The 14,164-nt window shown below is 42.7% G+C and overlaps 1 protein-coding gene across 2 annotated transcripts in view; it reads left to right on the forward strand.

Moving 5' to 3' along the window:
- HSD17B4 (hydroxysteroid 17-beta dehydrogenase 4) overlaps positions 1–11,569 on the forward strand; it is an 87,462-nt gene extending 75,893 nt beyond the window's left edge. For both annotated transcript variants that reach the window (XM_043586061.1, XM_043586052.1), the window contains exons 23-24: positions 5,266–5,393; positions 11,174–11,569. In XM_043586061.1, coding sequence (XP_043441996.1) covers positions 5,266–5,393; positions 11,174–11,263 — 218 coding nt within the window. In that variant the 3' untranslated portion in view covers positions 11,264–11,569. The remainder of the gene's footprint in view (positions 1–5,265; positions 5,394–11,173) is intronic.
- The last annotated feature ends 2,595 nt before the right edge of the window (positions 11,570–14,164 follow it).

Here is a 14,164-nt window from a genome sequence, read left to right on the forward strand (position 1 = left end):
TGGCTACTGATAATGTCTAAAAAACAAGAGGAAAGAGAAGGAGTCCAAACGGATGCCAGAGTTTGGAGCCTGTGTGGCTGGGGTTGTTGACTTTGTTGCCAGATGTGTGAAACGTGGGCCAGGGGAGGGGTTTGGGAGAAGAGGATAAGCCATGGTGCTTACCTGTAGCAGACTGAGATCTGGGCTGGTGGGTAGGAACCGTGGGCCGGGAACATGGGATAAATAAAGTCACAGCTGAGACAGGGCCTTGGAAACCACGCTCAGGGAAATGGTGGGTGGGACTCCGGGCAGTAGCTTTGTTGCTGTGCTTCATGGCACGCAGGAAGAAAATGGAGGGAGATCCTTGTTCCGACAAGACTGTCTGCTGCGTAGCTAATGGCCCCAGCGTCTCCATTTGTGTCTAAATAAAGTGAGCATCCTACTCTGTGGCCCGGGAATCTTAAAGATGCAATTTGTTGTAAGTCTAGACATGAATATTACCCTCTTTCCAAATAAGAATCTATCTGTTGTTTGATTGTATCTAGTAGATGTAGAATAGCCACGCTACTGAAACTTTTGATAAAGACCCATTTCTTTTCGTGTAGTGATGATACAGTGTTGCTGAGTAACAAATATGTTCTGATGATAGGTTTAAGCTGGTTGGCGTTGAACGATTTGGTTGTTTTTCCCCTAAAGGAAATTTAGTTTCTTTTCACATATTTGTATTCTTTGCCATTATAGGAACATGATTGGAATTGGCATTGATATAGCAAGATTGTAGAAATACTATGCATTATTGCTTGCATACTGCTGGTTATGTAATGAAATTATTTGGGTTTAAAAAATATGTATACTGAAATTAATTGTATAGAGCTAAGTCTACGTAATTGGACTAGATCCAGGCATCCATTATGCACCATGTAACAATGTCTGGACAAAGATGTTCTTTAAATATTAGAGGTCATTTATTTTGGACCTTAGAAATTTGCCAGAATGTGGAAGGATATATATGGATTTGGCAACTGGCGTTCTGTTAAGATCAGAATACACTCATCCTCAGTGGCACCGTTTGATCATTAGGACCTATTAGCTTCACGGTTGGTGTTCATCTTCTAGCAGACCAGCCAGTTCACCTTTGAGGGTTTCTCAGATGGGCTATAAACTCAGGCTTGAGGATGCTTGTTCCACATTTTGGACTGGGATCCGAAAGCGTCTCATGGGTTTACAGGAAAGACTTGAAGAGATGACCTTTGGAAAGCACCATGGCATCCAGTCAGGGGTGGGGACCTGTGTGTCAGAGGGGTGTCTACCTCAGGTTACTCTCGATTCCCTTAGCACCCGTGACCACATCCCCTCCTACAGCACAGCCCCTGACTGCTTGCCCGCACTCACTCACTCACTCACAAAATCACTTAAATCGTTAATGGCTTTCCATCTTGCTGTGGGTGCTATTCATCTTAATAACATCTTTTTGTACTTTTTTCTTTTGAAATGATTTCAGACTTACAGAAAAGTTGCAGGAATAGTACAGAGAACTGGTCTGTGTCTTTCACTCAGTTTCTCCAAATTATGATTTTATTCCATATCCTTTACTATTTTTTTTCATCATACATATTATGGTCATTTTTCTAAAGCATTTGAGAGCATTTGAAACTTACAGATACAGTGTCCTTTATTCCCTGGATAGTCCAGTAGCGTCTCCTAAAAACAAAGACTGTCTCTTATCTGTTCATAGAACCACTCTCAATATCAAGAAGTTAACGTTGATACAGTATTAATGAATCTACAGACTTTATTATTCCACCAGTCGTCCCACTAATGTTTTCTATAGCAAAAGAGTAACAATAGAAAGAATAATAGCAACAATAATAGAAATGAAGAAAGAAAAAGAAATTGCTGTCCAGGGTCCAATTGGGATCAGATACTACATTTCATTATTAGGTCTCTTGAGTCTGTTAATCTGGATGAGTTCCTCAGTCTGTTCTTGTTTTTTGTGACCTTGACATATTTGAAGAATAGAGCCCAGATATTCTGTAGAATGTTCCTCAGTTTATGTTTATTTGATGTTTCCCATGATTATTAGTTTAAGTTTGAGTTTTTGGCAGGAACAGCACAAAAGTATTGTGTCCTTCATGGTGTGATTTAAAACAAATCTTTATTTAAAAAAATTTTTTTTTACATTTATTTATTTTTGAGAGACAGAGAGCACAACTGGGGGAGGGGCATAGAGAAAAGGAGACACAGAATCTGAAGCAGGCTCCAGGCTCTGAGCTGTCAACACAGAGCACGACATGGGGCTCCAACTCACAAACCGTGAGATCATGACCTGAGCCTCAGTCGGATGCTTAACCAACCGAGCCACCCAGGCGCCCCAAAAAAATCTTTATTTTTAACTTAAGTTTTCATTTTGTTGTTGTTACTATTTTTTTTAAATAGAGATGCTTCGTCGATGTGCTTTTTTAATCATCCATTAATAAATAGTTTCTAAGTCTTTCTATTCAAGGAAGTGTAGGGGATACAGACAAGACATTCTTGTTCCAGCAGAGCATTTATAATCTTCAGGGAAGGAGGCATCAATATAAACAGCTGCCTTCTCCTTTGTGATTTGTAAGGTACATATATCCTAAGACCTTTAGAGATCCCCAGTTTTCCAAATGGCATAGTCTCTCACCCCCATTAAATGTTGTAAAGTACAACTGAAATTTTCATAGACTCTTTCGGAGCCTTAATGATCATATAAATACAGAGCTGAAGTCATTCACAAAGCTTTTAAAATAGTTGCTACCAGTAAAAGAAAATACATATAGTATGTTTTCTTCATTTCAGTAAGAATAACCATGACCTTACCGGTGGGTGAATGTAAACTCAAGGTAATGGTGGTGGATGATGCGTCTCCTGAACGAGCCATATTGTAGACCATGACCTGAGCCACCTTGGAATTGGACATGCCAATCCTTTCCCCTCACTCTCTGTGTTCTTGATAAGAACCTTCTCTTTCTCTGAGCCCTCTTCTCTTTCATCAGTCCTAGTTTCTAGCTTTCCACAGAAGAGAGTCATATTGCTTTCCAAGAGTCATGGCTGTGAAGCCGCACGTAGAACCAGGGGGAGTGAGAGGGCAGGCGGACAGATAAGAACCTTCGTTAGCTCAGAGCCTTCCTCCCTCACCTGAGCATTAAGACCTGTGCGGCCCACTAACGTTCCTGAGCAGGACTGGTGTGGGCTTTTAGACTCACTTGTGACGAATTAACATCATGAAGGTTGTTTGTTGACCGCCAGAGGTTTGCCTAAAAGGCAAAACTCTAAAAGAGTTTAGAGTCTTTCTCCCGCCCTTTCCTTCCCCACCCTTCCTGACTCCCTCCCTTTTTCTCTCTTTCTGTTTAACTCTACAAGCAATACATGAGAACACACATGTCATGGGTAAGTGCCAGTAAGAACAGAGCCTTTGCTCTTCACGCGTGACTTCTAGTACTTTGCGTTCGTCTGACACCCGTAGTAGCAACTCAGCAGTGGAGTAAGTGAACGAAGTGTACAAAGCAAAAACTTCCCCTTCTCCTTGCCCTTCTCCTTCCCCAAGGTGACTTTTTGTTGAGTTCTTGTTTTACCTTCGTTGGCCAACTTCTGTACTCTGAAGAGTTGGAGTGATATCATTTTCCCTCTGGAGCAGGCCTTGGGCTAAGCAGGAGGTAGTTAAGCACTCAGGGTTTTCCTCATGCACGTGTAGCTTGGCCCTAAGCTGGGAGCTCTCTGCACACTCTTAGGGACAGTGATGCGGTTGTAGCTCCTTTGCTGTAGCAAGAGAAAGCGCCTTCCGGAGGCTGGCACTGGAGGAGGGGATGATGGTCTCAGTCACATGGGAGGCACTTAAAACTTCGTAAATTGTGGCTTTGGTATCCAACTCTATAAATGTTATAGAGAGCAATGAAGGTAATTTTTCATAGTTTTCCCAGTTACCCAGCCTTTTTCTGGGATACTTAAATACTTCTGTCAAAAACAGTTAAGGGAAAAGAAGTTAAATTGAAAAAAAATTTTTTTTAATGTTTATTTTTGAGAAAGAGAGAGAGCAGGGGAGGGGCAGAGAGAGAGGGAGACACAGAATCCGGAGCAGGCTCGTCTCTGAGCTGTCAGCACAGAGTCCAGTGCGGGGCTCGAACCCGCGAACTATGAGATCATGACCTGAGCTGAAGTCGGCCGCTTAACCGACTGAGCCAGCCAGGTGCCCTGGAAAAGAAGTTAGATTTTAATGTTTATTTGCAACAATTAGGGCAAGAAATATTTTGTAAATAAATACTAAGTACATGCAACAAATTAGAACATTTTTACGCATCTGTTTTGACTATCTTGCTATGACAGAACCTTTGATGAACATAGGTATTTAAAAGGTGACTAGATTGTGTATTTCCTTCCTCCAACCGAACTAACATTCACCTGTTTAAAATTTTTTTTTAATGTTTATTTATTTTTGAGAAAGAGAGAGAGAGAATGAGCAGGAGAGGGGCAGAGACAACAGGAGCCACAGAATCCAAAGCAGGCTCCAGGCTCTGAGCTGCCAGCACAGCTGATGCGGGGCTTGAACCCACAAACCGCAAGATTATGACCTGAGGCAAAGTCAGATGCTTAACCAACTGAGACACCCAGGTGTATCCAGCATGCACCTGTTTTAAAATTCGTCTTTCTTCCTTTGTTGACTACAGAGTTTGTATTTGAACCTAAAGGCCTTAACCATATAACCACCAACAATTTAGCTTCCTTATATCTTACTCTACATTAATTCACATTTAAAATGTCTCTGTTGTATATACTTTAGTGAAGTGAAACTATTATTGATTTTTACTCTTGTGAAGAACTTCTTTATAAAAAAGATATCTTGAAAAATAAAGGATTTTATGGGGCGCCTGGGTGGCGCAGTCGGTTAAGCGTCCGACTTCAGCCAGGTCACGATCTCGCGGTCCGTGAGTTCGAGCCCCGCGTCGGGCTCTGGGCTGATGGCTCAGAGCCTGGAGCCTGTTTCTGATTCTGTGTCTCCCTCTCTCTCTGCCCCTCCCCCGTTCATGCTCTGTCTCTCTCTGTCCCAAAAATAAATAAATGTTGAAAAAAAAAATTTAAAAAAAAAAAAAAGAAAAATAAAGGATTTTCTAATTTTTCTAAATGACAGAGAACGTGTAATATAGAAAGCGCCACACTATCTTGGAAACTATAAATATGTTTGCATTTTGTTTGCTTTATTTTACTCTCCTGTTGTGAAGAAAAAAAAAATAACACACGTTGCTCTCTTCCTATCTTTGACAGCTATTGACCTAAAAAATGGTTCTGGAAAAGTCTATCAAGGCCCTGCAGTAGGCTCTGCGGATACGACCTTCACACTTTCAGACGAAGATTTCATGCAGGTAGTCCTGGGCAAGCTTGACCCTCAGAAGGTAATGTTCCTAACAAGTCCATTCATCATCATTGCAGTTTTCAGCTGACTCCCAAATGCTGATTTATAAGACAGGTTCCTTACAACTTTGAAGAAGACACAGTTGATATCAATATCTGGGTTGACAGATCATATATATTTTTAAAGGAGTTCCAAATAACACCTTTTAAAACTGAATTTGGGGGTGACGTTCTTCTTCAGCATAGACTAGAACAATATAAAACCCACATCTAGACCTTTAAATATATTCTGTCATTAATTCAGAGGTGAAAAACCATGCATTACTAGATACTTTATGAAATTAGAAATTCATTCCTGATGTAGAAGATTAATAAGTTGTCCTAATCATCATTGAAAACTGGAAATAGAAGAATAGAATGTAACAGCTGGTGTCTTACTTAATAAGATGAAACATTTAGAGGCCTTTCCCTGGAAAATAATGCTTATGACAAGGCTGCCCTCTCAGATCACTATTAGTTAATATTGTTCTGAGACTTTTGGCCAAACTACAGACGCAAAATTAAAGAAACTGATGTAACAATTAGAATGGAGGAGAAAAACTTGTTACTTTCAAACCATGATCATGTAGCTAGAAATCCCAAGAGAATCAACTACTATTTATTAGAATGAAGGGCTTCAAGCAAGCAGTTGGATATTCAATTATTATTAAAAAATAGCTTTCACACAGCAGTGAACCCAAGTAGAAGATGTCACTGAAAATAAAAGTTGTTTATAATCACAACGCAAACTGTGAAATGCCAGTGACTTGCCGAACAAGGAAAGCCTATGTGAGAACAGTTGTGCAAGTTTACAAGGAGCAGAGCAATTTGGATACCTGAGAAAGTGCACTTTTCCTGGATAGAAAGACTAATTTAGAAAGAACTGTACAGTAATTAGTGTAGTGTTAAAAATACGATCATTGACATGAGATAGGTCTGAGTTTGAATCCACGCTGTCACTTACTCTCTAAATTCTCGTGTTCTCAACGATAAAGTTAATACAATAATTGTGATAATCCCAAACAATAGTCATAACTAAACCTGATAACGTATACGAAGAGCTCAGTCTGGTGCTTTGCACCAGCTGACCTCAGTTGATTCCTTCCCAGAAATTTACTTAGCACTTAACTCTGATTCGGGCGTTAGGTGTGGCTCAACATGACCGTGCCCCCTACCGTTTGAGCTTAGTTCTGGAGTGGAAGGGAAAAAAAATCTAATTTCAGGTATTGAGAAAAATAAGGCACAGTAATGGGTCAGAGCACTGGTTGGCAAACTTTGTCAGTAAAGGGTCACCTAGTGAACATTCTAGGCTTTGTGGGCCCGATGGTTTCTGCTGCATCCCCTCACTTCTGCCCCTGTAGAGTCAGAGTAGCCACAGATAATATGGAAATAAATGAATGGGGCTGTGTTCCAACTGTAAAACTGTATTTCCAGAAACTGGCCTCAGAGTTTGGCCTGCAGGCTGTAGTTTGCTGGCCCCTGGATTAGATGGTGATAGGCTAGGGGAACTGTTTGAGATGGGGTTGTCCAAAAAGGCCTGACAGAACACTGGCCAAAGTGAGTGCTCATGGATGAACCATGAGGCCAAGGACACGAAGTGTTGATGTAGCCGGACTTTACTGAAGCACTTTAACTGTGAGGAGACAGGTGAAGAGCACGGGGGGGTGGGGGGGGTGGGGGGGGGTGGGGGGGGTGGGGAGGGGGGAAGTGGGAGAGTGGGGAAGGGCTGGTTTGCACAGGACCTTCGCAGTCTTGGCAAGGAGTCTAGATCTCGTGTATGATAGGAAGCCATTGTGGCATGAGTTTGAAAGGTCATTCTGGCCGCTGAGTGGAAAATTGACTCCAGGGCAGAGAGTGGGTCATTAGGAGTTCTTTTTTAGACGTGTTACATTTGAGGTGCCCTTATATAAAGATTTAATGTAGGATCAGGGAAACATTTTTGTAATTGCCAGGAATACGAGACCCTTGGGGGTGAATGGATCATTTAGTGGATGGCACTGGGCAGTGGCATAGGAAATGGTAGTGCTTTCATCACTCCATGTACCTAAGTCACCACCAGACGGAATGGGATTAAATGTAAAAAATAAAAGCAGAAGCAAAAACTTAACAGAAACCTAGCTACTTATTATTCTTAATGATAATCCTTTGAGAAATTCTAATTAATATCGGAGTTTTTCTGAAGCCTTTTGGCTTTGTTACCTTCTCCCCAACCTCAGTGCTAAGGTCATTAGTCTTCAGTCATCAGAGACCGCATCTCCTCGTATATACAGTCTTTCTCTCTCTGCCACCGACTCTTGTTGACCTTGGTACCTTTCCTCATGATTCATAAAAATGGCTTCTCCAACAAGTGACCCTTTGTTCATTCATCTCTCTTCTGATTATCTTTTACTGCATTCCAAGTCTGCTTTAGCCCTTCTTAGCATTCAACTGAGTTAACCACCAACTTCTTGAAATGATGTCATCCCTTGGCTTTCTTGACACCATATTCTCCTGTTTTGCTTTCTGTACCTTTGGCTTTTCCTAATATCCTCTACTGTCTTCTTCTTCTACCCCACCCATTAAATTTGGTGCTTCTCAGGGCTCATTTCAGGGCTCTTCTCTAAGTAACGTCTTTCCCCAAATGCGTTCCTCCATCCTATGGTATTTAAAGCCTTGGATGTGCTGACAACTCACAGATCTAAATGTCTGACTTGTCTTCTCTGAGTTCCACAGTGTTGTCGGCATCTCTCCACCTGACCCTCTGATGGGAGGTCTTACTGGCATCTCTCACTGACGTCATCTAAGATAGAACTCATGAGTTCATTTTCTCCCCCAGTCTTTTCTGTCTCCGTAAATGGTACTACCATCTATCTATACAAGTTAATATGCTTGGTAATGTAAGGATTGTCTTGGCTTCCTTCTATACCTCTATATTCTGTTTGTCCTTAATTCTGCCTGATCTTTCTCCATAATATATCTTAACATTCATCCTCTACCTTCCCCGCTAGAGATACCACCACGATCCAAGCCTCCAGTATCTCTGCTGGCTTACTCCTATGGCTTCTTGGCTGGTCTTACTACTTCCAAACTTGCCTCTCCACCAGTCTGTTCTCCACACAGGGTCCAGGGGAACCGTTTAAAAATGTAAATTAGATTATTGGTCGCCCTACCTGAAAACCTCCCTAAGATTTCCGTTTGCACTTGGATGACATCCAGACTACCAATCTCCCATGTCCTGCATGGCGATTTTCTTGCTCGTCTTTTCTCGCTTCAGCCCACACCGTTTGTCTCCCCACTCAGAATTCTAACTCATTCACATTGTTCATTCTCTCCATTTCTTCCCATCACCTTTTACTGCTTTGGTGTCTGTGCCGTTGCCTTTTCTGGATCTTGTCCCCTGAGCTTTTGGCAGAGCTGGCTTCAGTTCATCCAGAGTAGTTCCTTTCTGTTAGGAAGGATGTGAGCTAGCATCCTGCTCTCTCCTTCCTAGTGTTTATAACAGGTTTTAATTACTTGCTTACATTTTATTTTTTGACTCCCCTACCATAATGTTAGCACCATGGGAACAGAGGAAGATAACCTATTTCCTGCCTAGATTATCGCCTAGCATACTGTGGGCCCTCACTGATACTTGAGCAGATGAAAGCAAGGATAAAAATCAGGAACAGGAGCTCACCAATAGCAGTTGAGGCCATGGGGAAACTGAAAACGCCAGCTTGTCGGACTCCTCGAGGTGGTCCCATAAACCTGGGGGAAATAACACAGACAACGACGATACACGGTAGAGTGGTGTCAGTAACCTCTGCAACGCTCTGGAAAACACCAAATAGAAAAAAGTTAGCAAAAGGTATGATCCAGTAATCAGTAAATAGAAATGACTTAGATACATAAGAACTATTAATTTTTCCCAGTAGCCACAAAATGCAAATTAGCGGATGTCATTTTGCCTCAAATTTTCAAAGGTTAAAATGAACAGTATTGTTACAGTTGGGATAAGAGAACTCATAGGTAGCTGGAGCGAGTATAAACTGGGTACAGTCTTTCTGGAAAGCACTGTGGGAGGGCTTCAGACTTTGTTCCTCTGTGGCAACCTGCGGTCTCAGTACTTTTTGCCTCACACTCCTAGGCTCAGAGAAATACCTAACAGCCCTTTATTAAGTGATTAGGTCCAAGCAAGAGTTGTGTTTCACTGATGTCTCTGTATTTCCCTCGAAAATGTTAAATGTTCCATATTGTTCCATACTGTGCCGCACAGTTTGCACACTGGTGATGGGCAAGTGTGGTTGTGTCATGATTCAGTATTTCTTCTTCTAGGAATCTATCCTAAGGAAATAGATAGGGACAGAGATCTCTGTACAGAATTCGTCTACTCTAAGACACCCGTCCTCGTTGCCTTTGGTGTATCTACTTCAAGGAATTAGGTGTTCTGATCCTCAGTGGCAGGTCCGTCTCAGAGCTGGACCCCAGCAGGCAGGTCTCGGTACTGACGCCTCTGCCAGGCTCGTGGAGCGTAGCGCCTGTCACTGCCCCACGAAAGCAGTCTTAGCTTTGAAATCCCAGGCTCCTCTTTGGACCCCTCGCAGTTGATCCTGATTGTGAATGAGTTCCCCGTTATTTTTTTCTGGGATAAGAAGTTGGCGTAGTTTTGGCTTTCCCTCCAGTTGATGAGGGTTTGCTTCTAAGATCAAGTTGCTGTATGTTGATAATCCAGAGGCTGTGTTGAGGAAGAACCTGTGTGAGTTCAAGGCCTAGCCCCTCTTCTCACTGGCGCTGTGGCCTTGAGCTGGTTATTACAGCTCTCAAGTTTTCTCAGCTGTCGACTGGCAGGAAACAGGCTCACTGCAAGCTGATGGCTTGGCTTCTCAGGTGAGACTGTATTCCTAGGCTGCTTTGTAATGGTAAGAATACATGGATATTACATTTTTTTCCATCTATCTAAAAACCTAGGGATTTCTTTTTTGCTTCATAGTCTATATACTTTTTCCCCATTAGCTGTATGAACTTTGACGTATGTGTTTTCTTACTGCGAGGGAAGTTGATAGCGAGGGTGAACTTAAGGAACGTGGACAAGTCTCTGTGTCAGGCCAGGCCCACAGGCGATTTTGTAGTGTTCGAACTCTCCAGCCTTCACTTGGTAATAATGACACGTTTGATAGGCCCTTACCACACATCACACGCTAAGCTAAGCGCTTGACACACTATTTCGTTCAGCTCAGCGACACAGCTGCGTTATTTAGGTACTGTTGTCATGCCCCCGTAGATGAGGAAGCTGGAGCTCAGAGAGGTTAAGTAATTTGCCCAAGCTCACCTTGCTTGGAAGTGGCAGAGCCTCGATTTTAACCCAGCCCTTCTGATGCTACAGCACAGGGCCGATTCGCTACTTAGTTACACGGTGTTGTTTTGTCATTACATGGCTTTCTCTTTCAAGGAGTAAGAAATACTTTTATTGTCAGGACTACAGCAAAGCCCTATGTTCATAGGGTCTTAAATTCACATTTAAGAACATAGACCGACATCCAAGTGTGGGTTGAGACACAGAACTCCCAGATCTGTCAGTTCAGATAAATTATTCTGTGGTTTTCCAAAATACACAAGGAGTCTTTTTGTTTGTTTGTTTCCTTAGGTATCTAGGGATTTGGGTAGTATCTATAATCATTAAAGTATTATTGCTAGATAAAAGTTGCCTTTGTCGTCCAGAGGTATTATCTCAATTGTATCCAGTCTGAACAGAGATCTTTTCGAAAAAGAAATGAAATGCAACATGATAAAGTCTGGCGCTCTTTTGTCCCGCTCTCCTTTCCAGGCATTCTTTAGTGGCAGACTGAAGGCCAGAGGGAACATCTTGCTGAGCCAGAAGCTTCAGATGATTCTTAAAGACTATGCCAAGCTGTGAAGGACACACCACCTTATTAATAAGAATAGAGAAATTAAGTACTCTCCTCACCCAGATATGCAAAAGTGATCACAGCCAAGATACAGAGGACTCTGCTTAACATTTTCAGACTTTAGATAACTTTTTAGATTTTAATTTTTTACTAACTTTTCATGTTATAATTATTTTTTACAATGAACTATAAGCTAGCATGTAATTATCTTTCTGTTCTTAGAGCTATATCTTCATAATAAAAAATTTTCTCCCAATTCTTTAGAACTGTGATAGCATTTATAAGTGGAAAGGAACATTAAATGAAGAAAGCCACTTTGATGTCTTTTGCCCTTTGTTTTGCTAATTTCTGTTCTCTAATGTATTGATACCCCAGTTTTAACATGAATTGTCACATGTATTCACTTATTTTTCCATACTTTGCTATGACAGTGTTCTGCTTTAAAGCAGGAAAAACGTCTTTATGTTCCCAAATAGTTTTCCTTCTTCTCGCCTCGGTTTTGTTGAAATTTTTTTATTTTCCTAGAATGCCTGTAAATCTACCAAACATAAGAATTTTCTTGTTTAATCAGTACTCTCAAATCAGAAATAGGTCACAGGCAAGTGCTGTCAACACTGGTGTTTTCCCCACCATTTTAGCTCGGATGATGTGTGCCGAGGAGATGCCCTTTTGATGGGTCGGCCGCAGAGGCGACCAGCAAGTGGGATGCCAAGGTCGGAGATGGAGTGAATTCCAGTTGTGGAGTGCAGCCGAGAACATGTGTGCGGAGAGGGCTGTTATGGGCTGCGTTCCCTGGCCACCCGGCTTTGACGTGGAGATCTCCGGGCAGGAATGTGTTTGGAGATGTGGGGATCAACGCCTGGGTGGAGAGTGGTAAGCAGAGGAGGCAGAGAGAGAACAGAGGAGGCTCTGGTGCCCGTCAGCATTGCCCTGCGCTAACCAGTCACCGATTACGGCCTGCCCTATGGACGGACTGTGACCTGGGGCCGACGAGTGTGCTCAGAGACCGCTGTTGACTTGCTCAGGAGCTGGGGGACCATCTTCAGTCCCAAATAGGGCTTCGGGGAGTGTGGCCTGGCACTTCGCTTCAGGAGGCTCAAGGATCAAGGGAAACGGTCTCAGAAACATGGAATTGGAACATTTAGCACAGTGGGGGAACACGAAGGCACGCCTCAGGATTGTTGGCTTAATGAGTGAGCAGGATGCGGAGAAGACCTAGAAGTTATGCCTCAGCCTCACGATCTCTGTATGGTATCCTAAAACTATAATTCAGAGTGATATTTTGTTACACCAGTTGAATTTATTTTTTAAAGGGGCAGCCTTTTAACGTTGGTCTTTTGTCATAGCCGTTGTTGCTCTTGAGCTTGGAAGAGCTTAGTGTCCTTCCAAATAGAAACAGTATGTCAAAATGAATCAAATGCCACACACTGATGAGAGTGTTGAATGTAGACCCTACATCTTTAAAGCATGTTAAGAAAGAGATGTTTTAATTATCTTCCTAACCTTTCTCTTGTCAGTCTCAAAGGTCAGAGAGAGGCTGTTATCCAGATTGAGCAGCTTCTTCTTCATCTTTGTGCTCCTTAACTTTTTCTGTAATCTTCATACTGTTGAATACACTGTCCTCCTTAATTCATCATTTCCCTTTTATCCTTCATTAAGAAATATATTAACTTATTAATGAACCCATGGGTTAGTCTCCCTGTTTTCTCTTTGTCTCTTCTATAATTTCTCCTATCTACCCATCTCTGTAGGATCAGGATTGAGGTTTCAGGCCTGACCACCCTTTGGAAGACATTTTCTTCCTGGATGGTTTCATCTCCTCTCATATCTTCACCCATCGCCTGAGTGCTGGTGCCCCTGAACCTGTATTTTAGTTATGCTCCTTCCATAATCCCACAGTCCCACCCACAGTTACAAGTCATTACGAGGCTGTTGTCCTCTGGTTACTGTGCAGGTCAACACGTCGTCTTCCCCTCCACCCCTAAATGCGCATGTATTCTTGTTGCCTTAGTTAAGAACATCACCTCTTAGGGACACCTAGGTGGCCCAGTCGGGTAAGTGTCAGACTCTTGATCTTGGCTCAGGTCGGGATTTTGTGGTTCATGAGTTTGAGCCCCGCATGGGGCTCTGCACTGAGTGGGGATCCTGCTTGGGATTCATTCTCTCTCTCTCTCTCTCTCTCTCTCTCTCTCTCCCTCTCTCTCTCTCTCAAATAAACAAAACAAAAGAACACCACCTTTTGCTTTGCTGAGGCAAACTAAGAAACCAGTCATCTTCGACTTTTCTAGTGCTCACCCCCCACATCCAATCCTTCACTTCCATTTACTGAATCTTCCAGAGTTTTCCAGTTGCTGCTACCATGTATACCCTCTTAGTGGATAGCTCATTTAGTGGTGTTCCCACTGGTCTCCAGTTTTTCACCATGCACCTCCTGCCCACCAGAGGGGCCTTACTAGGACACACACCTGAATAAATATGTGACTTCCCAACTCAGAAACCTGACAGGGTTCTCACTTAGTCTTCTCTCCGTCAGACTCTGGCATGGTTCAGTGTCGCATCAGTTGGGATCCTTTCGGTGGCCAAACTAGTTCACACTGGTAACACAACTTGCCTGCGTAACAGAGGAAACATCTAGAAGGGTAGGACTGTCTTTGAAGGGGCTTGATCAAGCAATTGATTGTGATCCTGGCCCAATTCCTTGCCTTCTGTGCCTGCCTTATCCATAGGCTCCATGTGGTACCCTCCCTGGTAACTCCAGGTTGTTCTTGTTTGGTCATAAGAAGGCAACCACCAGGTGCAGCCTCACAGTCCCATCCCACATCAACCAGCAGAATAAAGAACGCTGGGTTCTCTCAGAACCCCAGGGAAGGCCTCATCTGGTCTCACTAGCCATGCTGGAGTCAGAAGCC

Source organism: Prionailurus bengalensis, chromosome A1 (assembly GCF_016509475.1).
Source record: "Prionailurus bengalensis isolate Pbe53 chromosome A1, Fcat_Pben_1.1_paternal_pri, whole genome shotgun sequence".
NCBI lineage: Eukaryota > Metazoa > Chordata > Mammalia > Carnivora > Felidae > Prionailurus > Prionailurus bengalensis.